Genomic DNA, 22463 nt, shown 5'->3' with positions numbered 1-22463 from the left:
CATGGTGAGAAAAACAATACACATTGTACAGTAAACTGAAGTGAAAAGCACACTGTCCTATAGTGAAATAGATATTTGCAGTGAATGATTTTATAGTTAAGGTAAAGGCAGAACCCTGGAAGAAAAGCATGATCTACACCAGCAGCACCTGCCCTCTCTGGCCCAGGTCACAGGTCACACTCCTACAAACTTGCACCTTTTTGTTCTGGTTCTTTTTCAGACGGTCCAGAAAAGTCTTCAGTGTCTGGTCTTTGCCGGGGTTTAAAGCGAGCCTTTTTGGGTTTGAATCCTCCTTTTATTGCTTTGGGTCAGAACCTGACAACAGAAAACGGTCCTGAGGTTCTGGAGAACAGCTGATGGATGAGAGTCCGTCAGGATCTGCAGGGAGAACGCAGCATCATGGACTGTGTGACCGGCAGAGGGCAGCCCGCGTGCACTCCCCGTCTGCCGCGCGCTTCCTCTTGTTAGTACCTCAGAGTAACGGACCAGAACCGAACTCGCCAGAACCCGACAGAACCGCGTAAGCTCATGTAAGCCTGTAGTTCAGGTCAGTTCCGACCCGCTTACGTATCAAAACCAATCAACAAAAAAAGTTTGATGGGGGAGGGGGGTGACGCAGATCAAAGGTTCCGAGCAAACCAGAAACTCAGGAAGGGTGGAGCCCCGCCGAACCGAGCCGCCCCTTCTCTTGTGTCGCCGCTGATCCTTCCCAGCTGCTGAGTGAACGGACTCTAACGGCACACCAACTCTGCGCGCGCTCACCTGGCGGCCACCACTGTCCGCGCGCGTGACCCTGCGCTGAGGAGGAGGAGCCGCGGCGGCAGGAGTCGTCGGCAGTGCTCCTCACATTCGGAGGCTCTCCGGCCAACATGGAGCGGACGGGAAGTTTACTGCTGCGCGCCAGCCTCTGTCTTCTCGCGCTGGGACTCACGGGCACGCGAGCCCACACCTTTAAAGGTAAGGCAGGCCGAGTTTGGGGGGGTGTGGGTCCGGGGACGGGGGAGAGGGTACTACAAACAAAGGAGTTTCTGCGCAGGAATCCAAGTTTCCAGCTGTACACGCACGCGCGCACACACACAAACCAACCGGAACCAGCACATAAGGAAAGAACTGAGTCTGATGATCAGACGCACATCAGCAGTGTTTGTCTGACCCATCCTGAATGTCAGCAGAGCTGAAAGTGTGTTCTGAGGTTCTGAAGTCTGGACATGCCGGGCTAAGAGAACAGCAGAACCCAGAGGGCATCGGAACCAGTCTGATAATAACAGGACCAGTTCTGTTAATGCGGGCTGGGTCTAGGTCTGTGGAGCTTCTCAGTGGAGTTCACATCCGGTCAGCTCTGCTGGGTTCTCGACCTTCCACTAGCTGGAGTATTTTTATGAATTTAAACTTGAGGGTTCTGGCTTTTGGGTTGGTTGAATCGTGGACTGGTTCTGTAAGATCAGGCAGAGATGGAGGAGTGTAATCTAAAATGATCTGCATTTAGCATCTGGAGAATCCACATGCAGATCCACTGATGCTATCCACTCCAGACCAGTTCTACTGCGGACAGGGTTCTGGACTAGTTTATCTTGGTTTGGTTTTGGTTCTTTGAGCCACTTTAGGTGGGTTTTTCTTCCCCCCCCCACTGATTTCAGACCGATTTACAGGCTAAAGATGCAGACGCTAGTCACTTAAGTTCGGACAGTAACATCTTTAGCATTAGTTTTTCCCAGATTCTGGCTGGTTTGAAAACAAATGGGTCAGGTTGAAAATGGGATTAAGAGTTACTTTTGTGATGAAGACAAAGGTGATGCTAGAGAGCAGAGGAGCAGGTGTCCACTATCAAGGCAGCAGAGCAGTAATGTAAATGATCGGCCGTCCTAAAGCGGCTGTGAGACGGGTAAAGGACAGTTCCCGACCCGCCCGGGGCTGTGAGACCGGGTAAAGGACACCTCCGACCCGCCTGGAGGCTGTGAGACCGGGTAAAGGACACCTCCGACCCGCCTGGAGGCTGTGAGACCGGGTAAAGGACCGGTCAGACCCGCCTGGAAGACGTTCTACAGCTGCAGATGTTCAGCTGTGCTCTTTAACAAACTGGGAGGTGGACCAGAAGATCAGCTGCCCTGAGGTCTACTCTATGTCCATACCTATGTGTCCCTAAGTCTGGACATTTTCTATGTTTGCAAGTGTGTTTTTTTGTTAAAACTGGTTTATGTCTGTGTTGTTTTTCTGTGAGCATGTTTGTGTTTGTGTGTTGTCTGTGTGTGTATTGAGTTTTTTTTTTTTTGCGTAAGTTCTGTACAAAGTAGTTTGAGTTTTTCATTGGTTTCCAGGCTTTTGGATTGGGGTCTTGTTTTAGGATCAGGTACAGGTTTGATCTCCAGCCAGATTTAGGTCTCTGAATCAAATTAAAGTTTGGTTTTATCGTGAGCTTTAGGTTTTCAGAAAAGGCCTCAATTTCTGATGACAGTCTGAAGCTGAACTTTCATCTTTCAGTCCTTAACCAGAACTGTTCTACTACTAGAACAATACGTCTTTTATCTGTTAATACTTTTGGTCAAATGCAGACAACTGGCTTGTATGTCAAATAGAGCTGCCACAAACCATTATTTAAATAGTCGACTAATCACCGAGTATTTTACCGATTAGTCGACTAATCAGGTCATGCGCAAAGTAGAAGTAAAGCACACACCTTAACCATCATTAGCTTTAAACTATACCTAAAAATAAAGACAATTAGATGATAGTTTATTAAACTTTTAATGAATCGTGCAGCTTCTGTCCTTCATTAGTTTCTGGGATTAAAACAAGATGAACCCTTTAATACTGGAGCTCCAGTGTTTCTGTTCTTTGATTTACTGTAACCTTTCAACCGTTAACACAATCAACATAATGCCAGTAGATTCTGAAGGAGAAAAATGACTTGTTGAGCTGTTTTTCTACCGAAATTATGTTGTTCGTGTTAACAGTTGAAAAGTAACAAAATGTGAAATCTTTTGTGTTTAAGCGTCACCTGCGATGCCTCAGGTGTTAAAGGGTAAATCAGATAAAGGGGAATCTGAAACAAAGAACTGTTTTTCACTAAAGATAAAGTTTTGGTCTCACCGATTTAAAAAAAAAGAAAAAAAAAAGTATATTTTTTTGGTGCTGAACGCTCACAACTTTGTTCAGCTTTACTGCAGTATCTCACAAAAGTGAGTTCACCCCTTACATTTCTGCAGATGTATATCTTTTTCATGGGAGAACACTGCCGAAATTAATTTTTGACTCATTAAAAAGTATTTGTGTCCGTCTTGTATAGCAGTGTAAAGTTGTCTTTTCTGCAAAATAAATTATAATAGAGTCATCAATAGCCCAATCCCCGATAACAAAAGTGAGGGGTTAACTCACTTTTGTGAGATACTGCACACTCTGACTCCATATAATATGAAGTAAGGACTATCGACTATTAAATTAGACGTTGACTATTTTAATAGTCGACTAATCGTGGCAGCCCTAATATTTAAATGAATCTAGTGTAGGTGTCTAAAACAGAGGGTGGAAAAAGGGGAGGTGAGGCAACAGAGCAGTGTGAGAGTCTGTCAGAGCTGAGCAGAACATGAGCTCAAACATCTGAGCAAACTAAGACTTAAGATGAGCAGTTACTGTTCAGCTTTAATTTAGCCTTCACGTAAATGATTGAGGACACATTTATGAACTGAGGTCCCTCAAACCTTTAAATCATTTATGTCATCAGCTGTGTCAAGTGTTTCACTGGAACGTAGTTCTAAACCAAAACCTTTATGGAAATACTTGTTTCAAAGTATTGACCATCTAAGCAAAAGCAAACTGGAGGATGCTTTCTTTTCAGTGACAGCATTAGTTTCCTGTTTAGACTCTCAGGGATGATGGGTGGGGGCGGGGGTGTTGGAAAACTGCAGGATCCACCTTTAGTGTGACATGGAGGAAGACACGTCTGTAATTACAGCCCTGCTGTTAACTCAGCAACACACAGACAGCATCGGCGTTCTCCCTTCTGACCTGCTCTATCCGGGTCCAGGACCAGTTTTTGGATTGAGTGGGAGTGTGTGTACGTACTATGATAAATAACATAATAGACATTTTCTGCACATCTGTGCATAGACAACATTTATCCAACAGTTTCTGAAGCAGTGGGTCTCATCTCCCCCTCCTTTTGTGTTTGCACTCTGTATCTGACTTTGCGCAAGCAAATACTATTCCTCTGACTACACTCACATCTTTCTGCTCTTCGTCATGTGTGCTTTCTGTTTGCTCTCATCTTTTGAGATCAGCACATTTGAATCTTTTATACATCCCAAAATTTGCCTTTTCCAAAAGTGATTGGTGACATTTTTTTATTCCAGCTACTTTTTGTTGTTTTTATAATTCTAAGGTTTGTGGAAATGAGAGTCCGTACTCAGAGTTTTCAGCAGCTCTTATGAACCTGACTTTCACAGCTGCTGCTAAGAAATGAGGAACCAGTCTTGGCATCGGAGTCATTAAATCCAAACCTGAACACATTTTTCCTGCTGGTGTTTTGGAGTTTTCAGGAAACAAGTCTTCACACAGGTGAATCAGCATGTCATAGTGATTTAAGTTACACCTGACTGTTTGAATGATGAGTCAAACTGCAGGCATCATGCAGGTTGACCAACATTTTGTTTCCTCAGGGATGCAGAATTGAGGATAAGATGCTGTTTCATTGAAGATGAGATGGCTGCCTTTGTGATGAAGAGTTGGAGCTCTGTATTTTGTGCTGCTTTATGTCATATGTCCATGGTTAATAGCGGTCTGGGGAGGCTACAGCTCCTCAAAAAAGAATTCCTGGCAATGCGATCATACCCAGTGTCCCTCAGGATTAATGCTGAGTCTGCAAACCCCTCTGGGATTAAAAGAGGCAGATTAAGACTCCTTTTGTTTGCAGTGTAAAATGAGATAGAAGATGAGGAGGATCAGAATCCTGAGAGTGAGCGGGGAGCATCGAGTCATCGCTAAGCTCTGTCGCATTGATTCTAATCACCTAGGTTCCTGAACAGATCATGACACAATGCACTGCGCTGCAGCTTCTGACACAGACAACAGAAAGATGAAGGAGTGTGGATGTTCAGGAGGAATATCTTTGATATTTCAAACCTAGAGCAGAGATATGCGACCGGAGGCTCCGGGGCCACACAGCTCTTTTAGCTTTTATCCCTCTATTGTGTCTCTTTTTGGCTTCAAAGAAAAATGCTAAAGATTCAAACCAATAATGGCTTAGTTATTTAAGTTTTGTCATTTATGTTTTGATATTTAACCTGAGATGATCTTATATTAGTAAATAACTTAAAGATGGTAAAAATCTACTGTCAGAGTGGTTTATTATAGGAATACGCTCATTCATATTTTCTGCTAAAAAAAACAGTGTCTGGTTGCTGTTCTTAAAGTAAACAATTGCATTTACCTGAATTAAGTTAACTAAAAGATTAAAAAAGTATTTTACACCAGAAAATCCCAAATTTGGATTGCCTTTCTTGCATTTTTAACCCTTTAATGCAGTAGCTTTAGCTCCAGTGTTGGCATTCCTACAACTACCATAATTCTTCAACTGTTCATGCAAATAACAGAATTCTAGTAGATTGTGAAGTCGAGGAAAGTAGCCCTGCGTTAATATGTAACACCACTCAGTAATGAAATGTTTATGCAATCTATGTAAATCTGTTGATTCTGTTGCAGAGATAAGTAGCTTTTCATATTGGCTTGCAACACATTATTTTACTTTTTCTCAGACTGGGAACAAGATGATTCCCAGTGATTGTGTGAACTGTTGAGGATTTACGGTTTGTCGAAGAGTGGATGTTATTTGGTATTGCCGGTGACATCTCTGGTGTTAAAGGGTTTTTTAATTCAAGTAAATCTGCTGCCGCAAGGGGGGTCTTAAACAACACATACAGGTAAGTGGACACAGGCGTATTGTACAGAGTTTTCCTGTTTTTTCAATCCCATGTGCACTGCACAGGGAGCCAGTCAGTGCTGTTTACGTGAAGGGTGCGCGCTCCTTGCATGCAGCCTGCCTGTTAAATTAGGAAATGAGACAATCAGAGCATAATTTGTGTGGGCATCTTATGGGCGTTTTACGAGCGCTTTTGTATAAAGTGTACATCCTGTGCGTTGATCCACATTGTCAAACATGGTTCTGGAGCCTTGACTGGTTCTGGTTCTTTAGGTGGAACTGCAACTTGTTTGTTTACACTGATGGAGACATCTGCATACTTCTTCCGTCTGGGTGATGTTCTGGACTGTCAGCAGTGCGTTCAAGCCCTCCCTGTCATGCTGGGACCTTTCCTCATTAATCTGGTCAGTTTTGGTTTCTCTATCAAAAAATATGATTTTATTGTATCAAGAAGTGTCCCAGCTGGGGTAGGGAGTGGGGGATACAGAGAGGCATTCCCCAGATGAACCAAATTATTTCTTTGACATCAGAACAGTCCGATTTGTGTGTTTTTGTAATCCTGTTCAGAGATGTCAGTATGATTACTGTGGCTGCACAAATCCCTGATCGTGTTCATGAGTTTACAGAGAAGATGTGTGTGCAGTATTGAGACAGGGATTAGTGTGTGTGAGTAAGTGTGTATTATCACTTTAATCTTTGTTAAGATGCTTCCTGCCTGTTCAGCAGGTCTGCTCTCTTACTAACAGCCTGTTTCTGTTTGTTTCTGTTGTTTTACTGTTATGTTTTTTTGTATGTTATGTCTTTGTTTTTCTGGACTCTCAGCTTTGGTATCTGGACTCTGAAATCCTTATGGGCTATATGTACGACCTGCTTCCTCTTTCGGTGCATGACAGCTCAATCATTTCCAGTTGGGGCAGTGGGCCGATGTTTAGATGCAAAGACTAGAGTATTTGGAATTTAAAAGATGTTTTTTGGAGCTACCAAGAGTCACTATAAATTATGACAGGCGCATTGTTCATTTTTCTAGCAAAATACTCCAAAATAAAATGCAAAAAGGATTTAAAATGTATGTGTCATCCTACATAGCAAACTTCAAGGGTAATTTGCTAAGGCTGATGTTCTTTTCACATATTTACATGTGACCAGCCCAAAAACTGATGGACATTCATGTTGGCGACACGTAATATGTGCAGCCAAAATGCAGATTTCTGCATTGTTTCATGTATTTTAAGTGCGTCCAAAGCTGAATGTTGTTATTGGTAGCAAGTTTTGGATGTTAAAGTCCCGTTAGCTGTCAGCAGCCAAAACGAAGAGTTTAGTGAACTGCAGACATGGCTGTGCTTGGGAACCATTTGGCGCATTAACCCGAACCGTAATCCTAACGTTAACCCTTCCTCCGGGTCCGGTAACTTGATGCACATATTTTGAAAAAAATGATGTGTCACTTTCATTTGGGCTACTGGGAACTAGCATGAAAGATATATCTAATTATCACTGTCTTTATCTTCATGAACTGTTAGTTGTGTCTCAATTACTCCACAGCAGAGTGTTTCTACATTTTTGTCAATGGGATTTTCAGTATTAGGTAAAAGCAGTCTGACAGGTGAAGGTGACCGTTAGCAGAGGCTCCTCATCAGCTGAGAGTAGAACCGGAAGTCTGAAAGTCACTTCAAAGTTTGTTTAAATGTTCAAAGTTCTGTTGATCAGGTTTTAAATATTCTAACAGAGCTACATTTCATCTGAAGAAGTCATATGATCATACAATACATGATAGCATTTTGTGAGTTTTGGGTGTTTGGTGTTTCAGAAAGGCAAACTTGGCTTTTTGGATGTCATTGTGTAAACACATAATCATAAACTAACATTCAATGTAAGAAATAGCAAAAATTAAGCAATATCAGAAATAGTATATGGAGGTTTGCCATGTCGCTGAATACAGTTAGCCAAAACCGTAAATAAAAAAAACGGCATTATTACTGGAAATTCGTCACGCAGCTCAGTTCATAGAGTCCAATGAGCACTGGATAGTGTTTTCTGGACATGTGTCTCTGGACATTAGCATCAAGACTTTGGAATTCAGCTTTAGCTCTAGATGCAGTAATCAGCTCTCTGGTTTCTGGACTCCAAACTCTGAAGTCAGGTTTCCAGACTGCTATCTAAACTCTAATATTTGGTATCTGGTTTCTGGATCCTGGTCTCGTTACCTGGGCTCTTCAGTCTGGTCTCTGGCTTCTGCTACTTGACCTGATGAGTATGTGCTGTTATTATTATAATGAAAACAGAACCATCCTGAAGCTCATCAGGTGCTTCAGCCAGCCACTGTGCAGACGAACGCCTCATAGCACTCAAATGATATAGACGGGAGCCGTTTCTTCTGGAGATTCTCTTTACCATAAACTATACCAGCATGATGACATCATGTTTCACATCACATTCACTAAAATAGCAGCTGAGTTTAGATAAAGATAATTTCCCATGGGTGATGCGTTTATGTTCACGGTGGAACTGTCGGACTGTCGCATACTTCTTTGTGTGATTGTTGTCTATCATGATAAGATGAATGTTAATATTTAATAAACTAAGATATACTTTAATAGTAGAACCTGTCTGTCTGTCTCTCCTGCAGTGAGAGTGCTGGAAGGAGGGATAAATATTTTATTGAGGTTTTAAAGCGTTCTCTTTTTTATCATAATTATTATGATAATGATCTGAAATATGCTACCAGCTAACAGAACTTAAAAGCATACACACACAGCTTCTTGTGATGCGTGTGCTATCAAAGCCTTCAGGGACTTCAGGCCCAAGAGCTGCTATTTAACCTAATTTACTACAGTAAATATTCATATGCAGTTTATGTGTGCGTGTGTGTTTAAATATTAATTATGTTTCAGTCTCTGAGCTCAGTTATATTTTCAACTGTCAGAGTTTGGAGGAGTAACCACACAACCAGGTCGACTGAGTCTGGTTGGCTGGGTGGGTCAGACTGCTGGTGCGGTTCAAAGCTTCAGGTTTTGGTTTTTATTGTCATTCAGCTATTGGTGAAGGTTCATTGAAGGTCAGAGTGTCTTTGAGAAGGTTACAGAGGTATTCTGTACAAACCCGGCTTCAAGTAGTAACAGAAGGGTCAGAGCTGGAACATGGTGGGGTTATAGTCCGACTCCGGATCAATCCCTTTGTGAGGAAACATAGGCCTTAAGTTTGTGGCCTGGCAATAAAGCCATCTATGAGAAGGGGGACACGCTTTTGGTTAATGAGAGATGACGACCTCCTGTAGTTTATGGCGTCTTTGTGGTGAGGGTGAGTTTCTGGGTCAGTGCAAGTTGCAGCCATAGGCATTGTTCACCTGGCTCTAATAACTGATTGGCTATTTTTAAATAGTAAATGGTGTTTACTGTATGGACTTTTCTATCGTCCTTGAAGGCCTAAAGTGCTTTACAGTCACAGACCCATTCACACACTGATGGAGGCTCCGCTGCTGAACACTGGCACCAACCTTCCACCAGAGGGAATAGGAGGTTCAGTGTCTTCCCCAAGGACACTTCAGCACAAGGTGGGAATTGAACCTGCAGTCTTCCAATCAGGAGTCAACTGCCCTACCACTGCACCACGGCAGGCAGCATGTGTTAAAGTGTAACTGCAGGAAATCAAGACTCACAGGTGGGACCAGCCCAGGTGAGGAAAGGTTATGGGGTGCCTCCATCTCCCGTCTTCTCTGTGTTGCTGCTGTGTCAAGAATGTTTGTTAGTTATTTTACTACGTTGAGCTTTGACCCAGAAACAGAAGAACCTGCAGCAGAAGAAGGGCTTTCATTGGCAGGGCTTGTTATAGATACGTATACTTAAGTCCAGCAAACATGTACGTCAGTGTTGTGGCATCACCTCCTGGCCTGTGTTTGTTAGCCTCAGGGTTCTGGATCTCTGCTGTGAAATGATGTCCTTAGCAGGTTGTGTTGCTGCATCCACCAAGGAGCAGACCTTTTCAGTTTCTCAGTATGGGAGACAGATGACCTTCAGCTGGTGGGTGGGAGGGGTTAGGCCTTCATCAGCTGGAGGTGCCATCGTCGACATGCCCCCCTCCAGTGCGTATCATTGTTGTCCAGGGCGAACCAGCCCTGACATTGTTTCCAGATGATTTTTATGTGTGGCCTGAGATGGAGTTCCCTCCTTAGAACCTCAAACCGGGCTGGTCTGTTCCCTCTGGTGAACTGTTCTAGTTGCAAGTGAAGCTGGTCGGACCTAAAAGAGCCCAGACATCTAAGGATCAGAATTTAGTTTTAGAGCACATGATCCAGTTTGCACCTACAGGATGCAGACAGATTCAAGGAAACAAGGACAACTGGGGGACAGGGGTCAAGGAATGGAGATTAAGATCTCAAGATTTTTCATGTCTAATCTGAAATGGTCTAATCTAAGTGTTTCTGGGTTTATGAAACGTTTTAATCTTCTCCATTGGGATTATTGAGAATTTTAATTATAACTATCCTTCTACATATTTGTCCATCTGTTCTCTTACAAATTCTACATCTGCACAGTTAGTCGAACTCGAACTACCAGAACCTTCTCATGCATCAGATAATCTGAGGAGACATCACAGACAAACACAAAACCCTGCAGATTATACAAAGACTCAGATCTGTGAGGGTCTCTAGCTTCTTATTTTTAAGAGGCGCCTCTACTCACACTGATCCTTTTTGGGTATTTCCAATTCTGAACCTGGACTGGACATTTTGTCATTTCTGCATCATTATAGCTTCATAACAAATGAAGAATGAGCTCAGAAAACACCATTAAGACAAACCATCATCTCCCTTTCTTTGTTAAATCTGTTTTTTACAGAATCTGAAGTTCAAACATCTGTGTTGGAGAATGTGGAGCAGGTCACACCATCTTTTTAATTGGTATTTTACATTTAAACAGAGGGTACAAAGATAAAAGTTTGACTAAGGCCCGATCCGAATACTCCCCTTCTCCCTCTCCCTTAGCCCTCCCCCTTGATTTGGAGTGGCAGTTGAAGTCAAAGTCGTGTCCGGAATTATTATTTTTTAAGTTTCACACTCCAAACAGAGAGGCCCAAAGTCCGCTATCGCGAGAGTAAACCAGATCATGCGAAGAAGCTTTTCTTCACTTTGGTGTGCTCTGAACCACAGAAGTTTACATTTAAATGTAAGTAATGACTTTATGTTGTAGTGTGACCTTCTTAAAGTTATAAAACGGCTGTTGTTATGGACATTCAACCGCTGGAAGCGCCGTGCTAATGCTAGCGGACTGGCAATGTTGATGACGTCATTGAATGGAAGTCACGTCCGAAATATTAGACACTATTTTTTCATCACCCTCCGTTTGGAGCAAGCACGGAGAGATAAACGAAGGGGGAGGGATAAGGGAGAGGGAGAAGGGGAGTATTCGGATCGGGCCAAAGTGTACAAAACTGACAACATACCCCCCTAACACCCTCCCCTCCATCCCATTACTGTACCACTAATTCAAACTGCAAAGTTTGTAAAATATACATTTTCAAATAAATAAATACTGTAAATAGAAAAAAAGAATAAACATCTCAATTGCACATTTCCAAAAGTACAGGGTCAATCGTTAAAGATCTTAACAGCAGTGACATCTAAATTTTTCATATAACTTAAGATGGGATTCCAAGTGGTATAGAAATCTTGTGTACAACCTCTTACAGAAAAACTAATTTAAGAAGAATCACTCCACTGAGACAGCTCTCCTGAGAGTTTCTAATGATGTTTTGATGGCAGCTGACTCGGGCCAGTACACTGTCCTTGTGCTCTTAGATTTGAAATCAGCGTTTGACACTGTTAATCATAACATTTTAATTCAACGTCTTCACAATGATTACGGTCTCTCTGGGTCAGTTTGAAATTGGTTTATTTCGTACCTTAGTGGAAGAACTTTTAATGTGGCTGTCGGCTCCCTAAGCTCCGCAGTGGAAAAAGTAAATTCTGGCGTTCCCCAGGGCTTTGCACTTGGCCCTATTTTATTTATTTTATATTTGATCCCTCTTGGGGAACTCATCAATAAATTCACCCACGTTTCTTATCATTTCTATGCAGATGATATCCAGCTCTACTGTTCTTTCCCAGAAAATGATTATTACAAACTGCAAAGCCTGTTGGATTGTTTAACAAGCATCCCAACATGGCTGAGTAATAATCATTTAGTTCTGAACTCCCAGAAAACCGAGACGTTGATCTTTGCCCCAGAAAATAAGATTCCTTCTATCAGACAACACCTCGGGTCTCTGAGCTCTTCTGTCCAGTCGAGACTCAGAAATCTTGGGGTGTTGTTTGATAAGTCCATGTCTCTGGAAGGCCACTCAAAATAGATCATAAAAAACTGTTTTTATCATCTAAGAAATGTAGCAAAATTAAAATGTATCTTGTCTCGGTGTGACCTGGAAACTATTATTCACGCTTTTATTTCCTCTCGTTTAGATTATTGTAACTGTCTTTTTACCTGTTTTAACAAACGCTCCCTAAACCGTCTTCAGCTCGTCCAGAACTCTGCAGCAAGGCTTTTAACAGGAACCAGTAAACGGACACACATCACTCCGATGTTGTCTGCTTTACATTGGCTACCTGTCAAATTCAGAATTGATTTTAAAATGTTACTTTTAGTTTTTAGAGCAGGGTCAAGCTCCGACGTACATCTGTGACCCTTTAACCCCGTACTCTTCGGCCCGATCCTTGAGGTCTTCCAGTCAGAATCTTTTAACCATCCCTAAAACCCGCTTTAAGACGAGAGGGGATGTCTCCTTCCAAGCTGTTGCTCCTCGTCTCTGGACCTCCCAGCCACTGCTGTTGCGTCAGATCAACTCTGTTGAGTGTTTTAAATCCCAGGTCAAGACGTTTCTATTCAGGAGAGCTTTTAGTTGATCTTAGCCCTTGTTTTACTGTGTTTTTAGTCGTTTTATTATGGATTATTGGTTTTATTTCTCTGTGTTTTCTGATTTTATGCTCTTTTGTAAAGCACTTTGTGATCCGTTCTGTTAAAAGTGCTATAGAAATAAAGATTCTTCTTCTTCTTTCTCCAAAACCGAAAAATGTAACAGATAATTTATCCAGATCCTAAAAGTCAGAAGAAATAGTTATTTCCATTTGAGAAGAACAAGTCTCCTGGCGATCCAGGTCCCAAAGATTACAATATTTTGTGCTTTGTGATTGAGGTCAAGATCCTATGGGATTACACCAAATATTGCAGGAATTACAGAAGGTTGTATAGGCCTTTGTACAACGTCTGAAAATACTTTAAATATTGACTACCAAAAGCAATTTAATTTTACACAGGACCAAAACATATGCGAGATTAGTTCTGGGTGATATAGAAAAAAATGTGTATCACGGTAGAAAATATTTTCTATCATGATACGATATATATCACGATATACAACAATAAAGCATATTTTTAGCTCTTCTCTCATGTTGTGCAGCAGCTGTGCGCCGTGCAAACTGACAGACCGCTCCCTACCTGCACCCACAGTGCTGCGTGCACGCATGCGCTCAGGGCACCTTCACCCCGCCACGTGCACGTTTGCGCTCAGGGTACCTTCACCCCGCCATATGCACGTTGGCGGTCAGGGTACCTTCACCCCGCCACGTGCACGTTGGCGCTCAGGGTACCTTTACCCCGCCATATGCACGTTGGCGCTCAGGGTACCTTCACCCCGTCACGTGCACGTTGGCTCTCAGGGTACCTTCACCCCGCCACGTGCACATTGGCGCTCAGGGTACCTTCACCCCGCCAACTGCACGTTTGCGCTCAGGGCACTTTCAACCCACTGCGTGCACGTTGGCGCTCAGGGTACCTTCAACCCGCAATATGCACGTTGGCGCTCAGGGTACCTTCACCCCGCCACGTGCACGTTGGCGCTCAGGGTACCTTCACCCCGCCACGTGCACGTTGTCGCTCAGGGTACCTTCACCCCGTCACGTGCACGTTGGTTCTCAGGGTACCTTCACCCCGCCACGTGCACGTTTGCGCTCAGGGCACTTTCAACCCACTGCGTGCACGTTGGCGCTCACGGTATCTTCACTCCGCCACGTGCACGTTGGCGCTCAGGGTATCTTCACCCTGTCACGTGCACGTTGGCGCTCAGGGTACCTTCACCCCGCCACCTGCACGTTTGCGCTCAGGGCACTTTCAGTGCTGCGTGCACGTTGGCGCTCAGGGTACCTTTACCCCGCCACGTGCACGTTGGCGCTCAGGGTACCTTCACCCCGCCACGTGCACGTTAGGCGCTCAGGGTACCTTTACCCCGCCACGTGCACGTTGGCGCTCAGGGTATCTTCACCCTGTCACGCTCACGCTAATGGCACCTTCACCCCGTCACGTGCACGTTGGCGCTCAGGGTACCTTCACCCCGCCACCTGCACGTTTTTGTTAAAATTTACTTTTGTATCCTGATATTTTACCAAATTCTTCTAGAAGATTTAAAGAAACTGGTAAGCTTTTTAAAGGGTTGGACAGGAATAAAGCATATCGTCTGCGTACAGAGGCAAGGCAAGGCAAGTTTATTTGTATAGCACATTTCATGTACAGAGACAATTCAAAGTGCTTTACATAAAACATTAAAAGAAACAATCAAAAGAAATAGTAAAAATGTCATTCATCATCATTCAAATCATTAAAATAAAATTAAAAGAAAGTAAAAAGATTTTAATTTAAAACAAGCATAGATAAACAGTGCGGACGTAAACTTTTGAATACATATTAATCAAATGCAGCTGAGAACAGGTGAGTCTTTAACCTGGATTTAAATACACTGAGTGTTTCAGCAGATCTAAGGTTTTCTGGAAGTCTGTTCCAGATCTGTGGAGCATAGAAGCTGAATGCAGCTTCTCCATGTTTAGTTCTGACTCTAGGAACTGATAAAAGACCGGATCCTGATGACCGGAGAGGTCTGGCTGGTACATACTGGGTCAGGAGGTCAGTCATGTATTTTGGTGCTAAACCATTCAAAGCTTTATAAACCAGTAACAGAACTTTAAAGTCTATCCTCTGACAGACAGGTAACCAGTGTAAAGACCTCAGAACTGGACTGATGTGGTCTACTTTCTTGGTCCTTGTGAGAACCCGAGCAGCAGAGTTCTGAATAAGCTGCAGTTTCCTGATGGATTTTTTTGGTAGTCCTGTAAAAACACTGTTACAGTAATCAAGTCGACTAAAGATGAAAGCATGCACTAGTTTCTCCAGGTCCTGCTTAGACATCAGATCTTTAATCCTTGAGATATTTTTGAGATGATAATAGGCTGATTTAGTGACTGCCTTAATGTGTTTATCAAAATTTAGGTCTGTGTCTATCACTACACCCAAGTTTCTGGCCTGGTTGGTAGTTTTTAGTTGAATAGATTGAAGCTCTGTAGTGACGTCTAACCTTTTTTCTTTAGCCCCAAAGACAATAACCTCAGTTTTGTTTTTGTTTAATTGAAGTAAGTTGTGACACATCCAGTCATTAATGTCCTCAATGCATTTACCAAGAGCCTGTACAGGGCCTCGGTCTCCTGGTGTCAGTCTAATATATATCTGTGTGTCATCTGCATAGCTATGGTAACTAATGTTGTTGTTCTTTATAACCTGGGCCAGTGGGAGCATGTAGATGTTAAATAGAAGTGGTCCCAGGATGGAGCCTTGGGGCACTCCACATGTAATTTCTATTGGCTCAGAAGTGAAGTTACCAATTGACACAAAATATTTCCTGTTTTCTAAGTACGTTTTGAACCAGTTTAGTACTGGCCCAGTGAGACCCACCCAGTTTTCCAGTCGTCTGAGTAGTATTGCGTGGTCGACTGTATCAAACGCAGCACTGAGATCCAGTAAAACTAGCACTGACATATTTCCACTGTCTGTATTCAAACGTATGTCATTAGTCACTTTGGTCAGAGCCGTTTCAGTGCTGTGGTTCTGTCTGAAGCCGGACTGGAAGACATCATAGCAGTTGTTATTTATTAGGAATTCATTTAACTGATGGAAAACAGCTTTTTCAATGATCTTACTTAAAAATGGCAGGTTTGATATCGGTCTGTAGTTGTTCATTTGAGTTTTGTCTAGACTGTCCTTTTTTAGGAGAGGTTTGATTACAGCTGTTTTCAGTGGTTCTGGGAAAACACCAGATGTTAATGACAAGTTGACAATCTGGAGCAGGGCTGGTTCCAGGATCTTTGAAACTTTTTTGAAAAAGCTTGTGGGTAGAATATCCAGACAGCAGGAGGAGGAGTTCAGTTGACATAGAATGTCCTGCAGTTCTTTACTGTTTATGGGTTGAAACTGAGCCATTGGGTTTATACTGGTTTCTAGTGGATAGGGTTCATATCCTGAACAGAGATACATTATTCACAGTTTATCTTTGTAATCCTATTATATACTGATTTCATTGGGTATTGCTATAGGCAGTGGCTCAATCATTATGACAAATGAGAGAGGTGATAGAGGACAGCCTAGTCAAGTGCCGCGTTGAAGGGGAAAGTAAGGAGAGAGCTTATTGTTAGTATGAACAGCTGCTAGATGCAAAGAATATAAAACTTTAATCCACAAGGTCAATTTTTCACCAAAACCAAATTGCTTTAGTCTGTAAAACATAAAGTCCCACCCCACCCAATCAAAAGCTTTCTTAGCATCTAAAAACAGAAATATTTCTGGGACTGGAAAGGGACCATAAAGAATAATAAATAGATGCCTGATATTATAAAGTGATTGACAGCCTTTCATGAAACCAGTTTGGTCATCCGCTATTATGGAAGGGAAAGCCACTTCTGAGTGACTTGCTAGTATTTTTGAAAAAGTGTTGTCCACATTTAAAAGAGAAATGGAGCGATATGAACCACACTCAAGAGGATTTCTATCTGGTTTGGGGATGAGAGAGATAACTGCTTGCCACATAGTCAGGGTGAGGGAGCCTGTGCTAATTGCCTCTTGAAAAACTGAAAGTAAAATTGGAGAAAGTTGGTCTGCAATTAAAAAAAAAAATCAACTGAAAATCCATCAGGTCTGTGTTTTTCCAGTTTGCATAGATTTAATTGCATATATAAGCCATTGAATAGAGCTACACCTCTACATTTGGAGTGAAAAGTGAAATGCTTGTCCAATCCACCCTCCCCTGAGTTGAAAGTTATCAGAGTTTCGGAGATGAGTCCCTTGAAGAATAACAATTTCTGCCTTTAACTTGTTTAAATGGTTCATTAATTCTCTTCGTTTGACTGGGGTATTCAAAGATTTTACATTCCAACTTATACAATTTACATCTCAACCAGCTGATCTGTTTAAGAAGTCTGATTTAGTGGTGGTCATACTTAACTGGAAGTTGAGCTATTGGTCTGTCGCTTATATGAATTTTTAACTGGAAATTAAGATGACAATCAAAAAGAAATGCAAAAGATAAATGCAAACTGAGATCATAAGCCAAAATATCAAAAAATATATTATAAAAACGTGATACAGTAAAACCAGATCCTTCACTGATCAGAACACAGTGACAACTAGGGATGTAACGATTCAGTCAAGCCACGATTCGATTCACAGTTTTAAAGTCACAATTTTAAATTTTTTTTTATTTTTTTTTTTCCCCAACACAATGTAGTAAAGGTATTTTAAGGCCAGGAATGTTTTCTTTTTACCCCTAAATAATAATAATGAACATACAGCAGATACAGACGACTGAAGAAACCACATATTGACTGACTGACTAGAGAAAACTCATTATTTGTATTCAGTTTCAAATGTCTGTATTAACAGATCATCCTTCATAGAGAGAGAAGCCCCGATAACGAGAAAATCTTTGAAGGATTTCATTTTTTGTAGATTTTTGTAGAACTCCTCACAATAATTAAATCGGATCTGTGTCTTCCATTCATTGGAGGTGTGGGGCGCTGGCGTTCACGCCGGCTGCATCAGCGCGCATTTGGGGGGGGGCTGCTTTCCATCTATTCAAATACGCGTAGCAGAATATTCGCGTTTGCATGGACTGGAATGCACACCGACACAGCGGTGTGCAGCTCAGGATCACATGTTTGACAGGCGGGAGCAGCGGATCCCCGAGCGGTGAAAGAGGGGGCGGGCCTCAGGTTTGTGGCTCGGAGCTTGGGGAGCTCTGATTCAATAGGAACAGTCAGCACGTCGATAAACCTTTTTCCTCAACATCAGATGTGTCTCCCATTCATTCTAAGAGAGACATCCACAGACAGAGCTGGTAGCTCCTCCCACACGCGGCGTGACGACAGAAACACATTTTTTAACAAGAGGAAAGCAGCAAATTCGCCGCTCGGGGCACGCGAATCGCGTGGTGATTCTTGACTTCTCCTCCCAGCTAACTGGAGGAATGAATGAATGAGTGAGCTAGGTTCTGGGCACCCCGCCGATGTCCCGCCCTCCAGAGCCATATACCTCACTGTGATTGGTTCGTTCAGCGCTGCACACAACAACTGTCATGCATATCAATCTTGCGGGCCGAACTAACATTAATCTTTCATATTAAGACGTGGGCCGGAAATTATCATCCCTAGGGCCGCAGATGGGCCGCGAGTTTGAGATCCCTGGCCTAGACTAAAGGGGGACAGTACAAGTCAAGGCTGTTGTTCTCTGGGTGTCAAAGTGACAGATGTGAGTGGACAACAAATCTGTGGAACGCTTGCCGGCCCGCTGGCCATCAACCCTCACATCTGTAATGTCCTGCCTTCAGCCACAGCAGGCTGGAGAAGGCAGGACTTCCCCACAGCCTGCTCTATGCATGCTGTTTCATGTGTGATGTTTTGAGGCGGAATTATATTTAGCATTCAAGTCTTTTTCACTTCTCATCCTTATGAGATTCTGCTAATTGTGGGGTGTTCTCATTACAACTTAAAGGATCATGTAAAATAAACTTTTAGAGCTTTTAAGTGTACTACAATGTTCATTCCTCTTTATAAACAACACCAATGTGGTATTTTGATCCATTCACGGTACCAGTGAGGAGGAAGCATAAACTCTCAGAAGTTAGACACATAAAACTTCTGGTAGCTACAGTTAGATGTTACCAAGGAGCCAGAGTAGGTGACATCAAAGGAAACTCCGTCAGGGAGGTCTTTAACTCCCACATCCGGGAAAACTTTGAGCAGGTACAGAGGGAGGTTGGTGACATTGAGTCCGAGTGGACTATGTTCTCCACCTCTATTGTCTCTGCTGCTCTCCGGAGCTGCGGCCGCAAGGTCTCTGGTGCCTGTCGTGGCGGCCACCTCCGAACCCGGTGGTGGACACCGCAAGTAAGGGATGCCGTCAAGCTGAAGAAGGAGTCCTATCAGGCCTGGCTGGCTTGTGGGACTCCAGAGGCAGCTGACAGGTACCGGCAGTTTAAGCGAGCTGTGGCCCGGGCTGTGTTGGAGGCAAAAACTCGGTCCTGGGAGGAGTTTGGTGAGGCCATGGAGAAGGACTATCAGTTGGCCTCAAAGAGATTCTGGCAAACCATCCGGCGCCTCAGGAGGGGAAAGCAGTTTTCTGCAGGCACCGTTTTCAGTGCAGGTGGGGATCTGCTGACCTCAACTGGGGACATTGTTGGGCGGTGGAAGGAATACTTTGAGGATCTCCTCAACCCTGCTGACACGCCTTCCGTCAAGGAAGCAGAGGCTGAGGACACTGGGGTGGAACTGTCCATTACCCAAGCTGAGGTCACTGAGGTAGTCAAAGAGCTCCTTGGTGGCAAGGCTCCGGGAGTGGATGAGGTTCACTCTTAGTACCTCAAGTCTCTGGATGTTGTAGGAGTGTCTTAATTGACATGTCTCTGCAGCATTGCGTGGCAGACCGGAACCGTACCACTGGACTGGCAGACTGGGGTGGTGGTTCCCCTTTTCAAGAAGGGGGACCGGAGGGTATGTTCCAACTACCGGGGAATCACACTCCTCAGCCTTCCTGGGAAAGTCTATGCCAGGGTACTGGAGAGGAGAGTCCGTCCGATAGTCGAACCTCAGATTCAAGAACAACAGTGCGGTTTCCGTCCTGGTCGTGGAACAGTGGACCAGCTCTACACCCTCTTCAGGGTGCTGGAGGGTTTGTGGGAGTTCGCTCATCCAGTCCATATGTGTTTTGTGGATTTGGAGAAGGCGTTCAACCGCATTCCCCGTGGTGTCCTGTGGAGGGTGATCTGGGAGTATGGGGTCAGGGGAGCCTTACTGAGGGCTGTCCGGTCTCTGTACGGCCAGAGCAGGAGCTTGGTTCGGATGGCCGGCAGTAAGTCAGACCTGTTCCTGGTGCATGTTGGACTCCGGCAGGGCTGCCCTTTATCACTGGTTCTGTTCATAGTCTTTATGGACAGAATTTCTAGGCGCAGCCATGGGCCGGAGGGGGTCTGGTTTGGGGACCACAGGATTTCCTCTCTGCTCTTTACAGATGATGTTGTTCTGTTGGCTCCATCGAACCGGGACCTCCAACATGCATTGGAGCGGTTTGCAGCCGAGTGTGAAGAGACTGGAATGAGGGTCAGCACCGCTAAATCTGAGGCCATGGTTCTCGACCGGAGAAAGGTAGTTTGCCCTCTCTGGGTGGGTGGAGTGCTCCTGCCTCAGGTGGAGGAGTTTAAATATCTTGGGGTCTTGTTCACGAGTGATGGAAGATCGGAGCGTGAGATCGACAGGCGGATTGGAGCTGCGTCCACTATTATGCAGTCGCTGTACCGGTCCGTTGTGGTTAAAAGAGAGCTGAGCCATAAAGCAAAGCTCTCGATTTACCAGTCGATGTTCGTTCCAGTACTCACCTATGGTCATGAGCTCTGGGTCGTGACCGAAAGAACGAGATCCCGACTACAAGCGGCTGAAATGAGTTTTCTCCGGAGGGTGGCTGGACGCTCCCTTAGAGATAGGGTGAGAAGCTCAGTCACCCGGAGAGAGCTTGGAGTAGAGCCGCTTCTCCTCCGCATCGAGAGGAGCCAGTTGAGGTGGTTCGGGCATCTGATCCGGATGGCTCCTGGACGCCTCCCCAGTGAGGTGTTCCGGGCATGTCTCACTGGGCGGAGGCCCCAGGGAAGACCCAGAACACGCTGGAGAGACTATGTTTCTCGGCTGGCCGGGGAACGCCTCGGGGTCCCCCCAGAGGAGCTGGAGGAAGTGGCCGGGGAGAGGGAAGTCTGGGCATCTTTGCTCAGACTGCTGCCCCCGCCACCCGGTCCGTGATGAAGCGGAAGAAGATAGATGGATGGATGGAGTAAGGACAGATATAAAAAACATAGACATACTGTCGATAGCAGCCCCATGCCCATATCATAATGCTTTTAGCCATGGCTAGTTTTCAGCATTTGTGCTTAAAAAGAAATTAATTAAAATCTTGACTGCTGCCTCATGGTGTGTAAAAATGTGACTGCTGCCCCCAGATTAGAAATGCCATCCCCCGGCCATTGGTTGATTTTGCTGAAAAATTGTCATTCAGGTCGCCGCTTGGTGGCATTTTAAAATATGTGACTGTAGTCTTTACCCATGACCCAGGAGCAAAGGAGTTAAAGCTGTCCCCAAGATCTTTTCCATGTCATTCAAAATGTTTCTGTACTATGACAATTTTCACTTAGAATCAAACACAGTAAGAGTTTAAATGCTGATTTTCATTTTTAACACATGGGTGATGTTTGAGGGTTCATCTGATGCTCTCTGTTAGGAGAGATTTCCAGTCTGGGAGGAACTATACTGCTACAAGCTGGCGTCTGGTTCCAAATAACATCCCATATATCCTAATAGTTGTGCTTTAGTCTCTTTGCAATGTTTCAACTGCTCTCCAACTAGCTTACAATCCTTCTCAAACCCAACCAAGCATTAGCAGCGCAACAAAAATGGGTAACAATATTGGATTTATCCACCCGTACAGTTTTTTTTAGAGTTCTTTATTAAATTTAGTTTTACATATAGTTATATGCTACAGTCACATCTATAATGACACAACTGACAATATATATGAATGAATGAATGACAATAAATATACTGTTGTATATATTACATTCATGTTTGAAAGGTAGCAGGCAGAAGCATTGTTTGTTAAAGCCTGCCCCTTAATTCTTTATAAAATGACCCGTACAATACTGGCAACTCTTAATAATAATCATCACAAGTTAAGTTTATTACAATATTCTTTATCAAAAAAATGTACAATATACATGGAATAATAACTACAATATTTATATATAGACACACACACATACTTTTTTTTCATTAAACAGTATTTTTCCTACTTTTGCATCTATCTATCTGTCTGTCTGTCTGTCTGTCTGTCTGTCTGTCTGTCTGTATATCTATATATATATTAGGGCTGTCAGATTTATCGCGTTAAAAACGCGTTAATCTGACACGTGCTTGACGCCTACAATTTTTTTGACGCATTAATCGCGGATTTTCTCATACGTGCCTTTCCATACCGCGCGCGCGGGCGTCCCGCCCTCCAACTCACCTGCTGCTCTCACTAGATCACAGGCGGGTCTCCAACCACCAAGCTGCTAGCTAAAACTGGCCGGCGCTAGGACCTGGAGAGCTCCTGCACCCTAACTGGTTCGCATCCAGTACCACGTCTGGTGGTACCGGCTCGCGTCCAGCGCC

The 22463-nt window shown here is 43.8% G+C and overlaps 1 protein-coding gene across 1 annotated transcript in view; it reads left to right on the top strand.

The window, feature by feature from the left end:
• The first annotated feature begins 370 nt into the window (after positions 1–370).
• Positions 371–22463, top strand: part of LOC112141318 (receptor-type tyrosine-protein phosphatase mu) — a 102790-nt gene continuing 80697 nt past the window's right edge. The window contains exon 1 of the mRNA XM_024264425.2: positions 371–957. Within this exon, the coding sequence (XP_024120193.2) occupies positions 870–957 (88 nt within the window). The 5' untranslated portion in view covers positions 371–869. The remainder of the gene's footprint in view (positions 958–22463) is intronic.

The sequence above is a fragment of the Oryzias melastigma genome, unplaced genomic scaffold, assembly GCF_002922805.2.
Source record: "Oryzias melastigma strain HK-1 unplaced genomic scaffold, ASM292280v2 sc00279, whole genome shotgun sequence".
NCBI classification, from domain to species: domain Eukaryota; kingdom Metazoa; phylum Chordata; class Actinopteri; order Beloniformes; family Adrianichthyidae; genus Oryzias; species Oryzias melastigma.
This window is presented reverse-complemented; position numbering and strand designations above follow the sequence as displayed.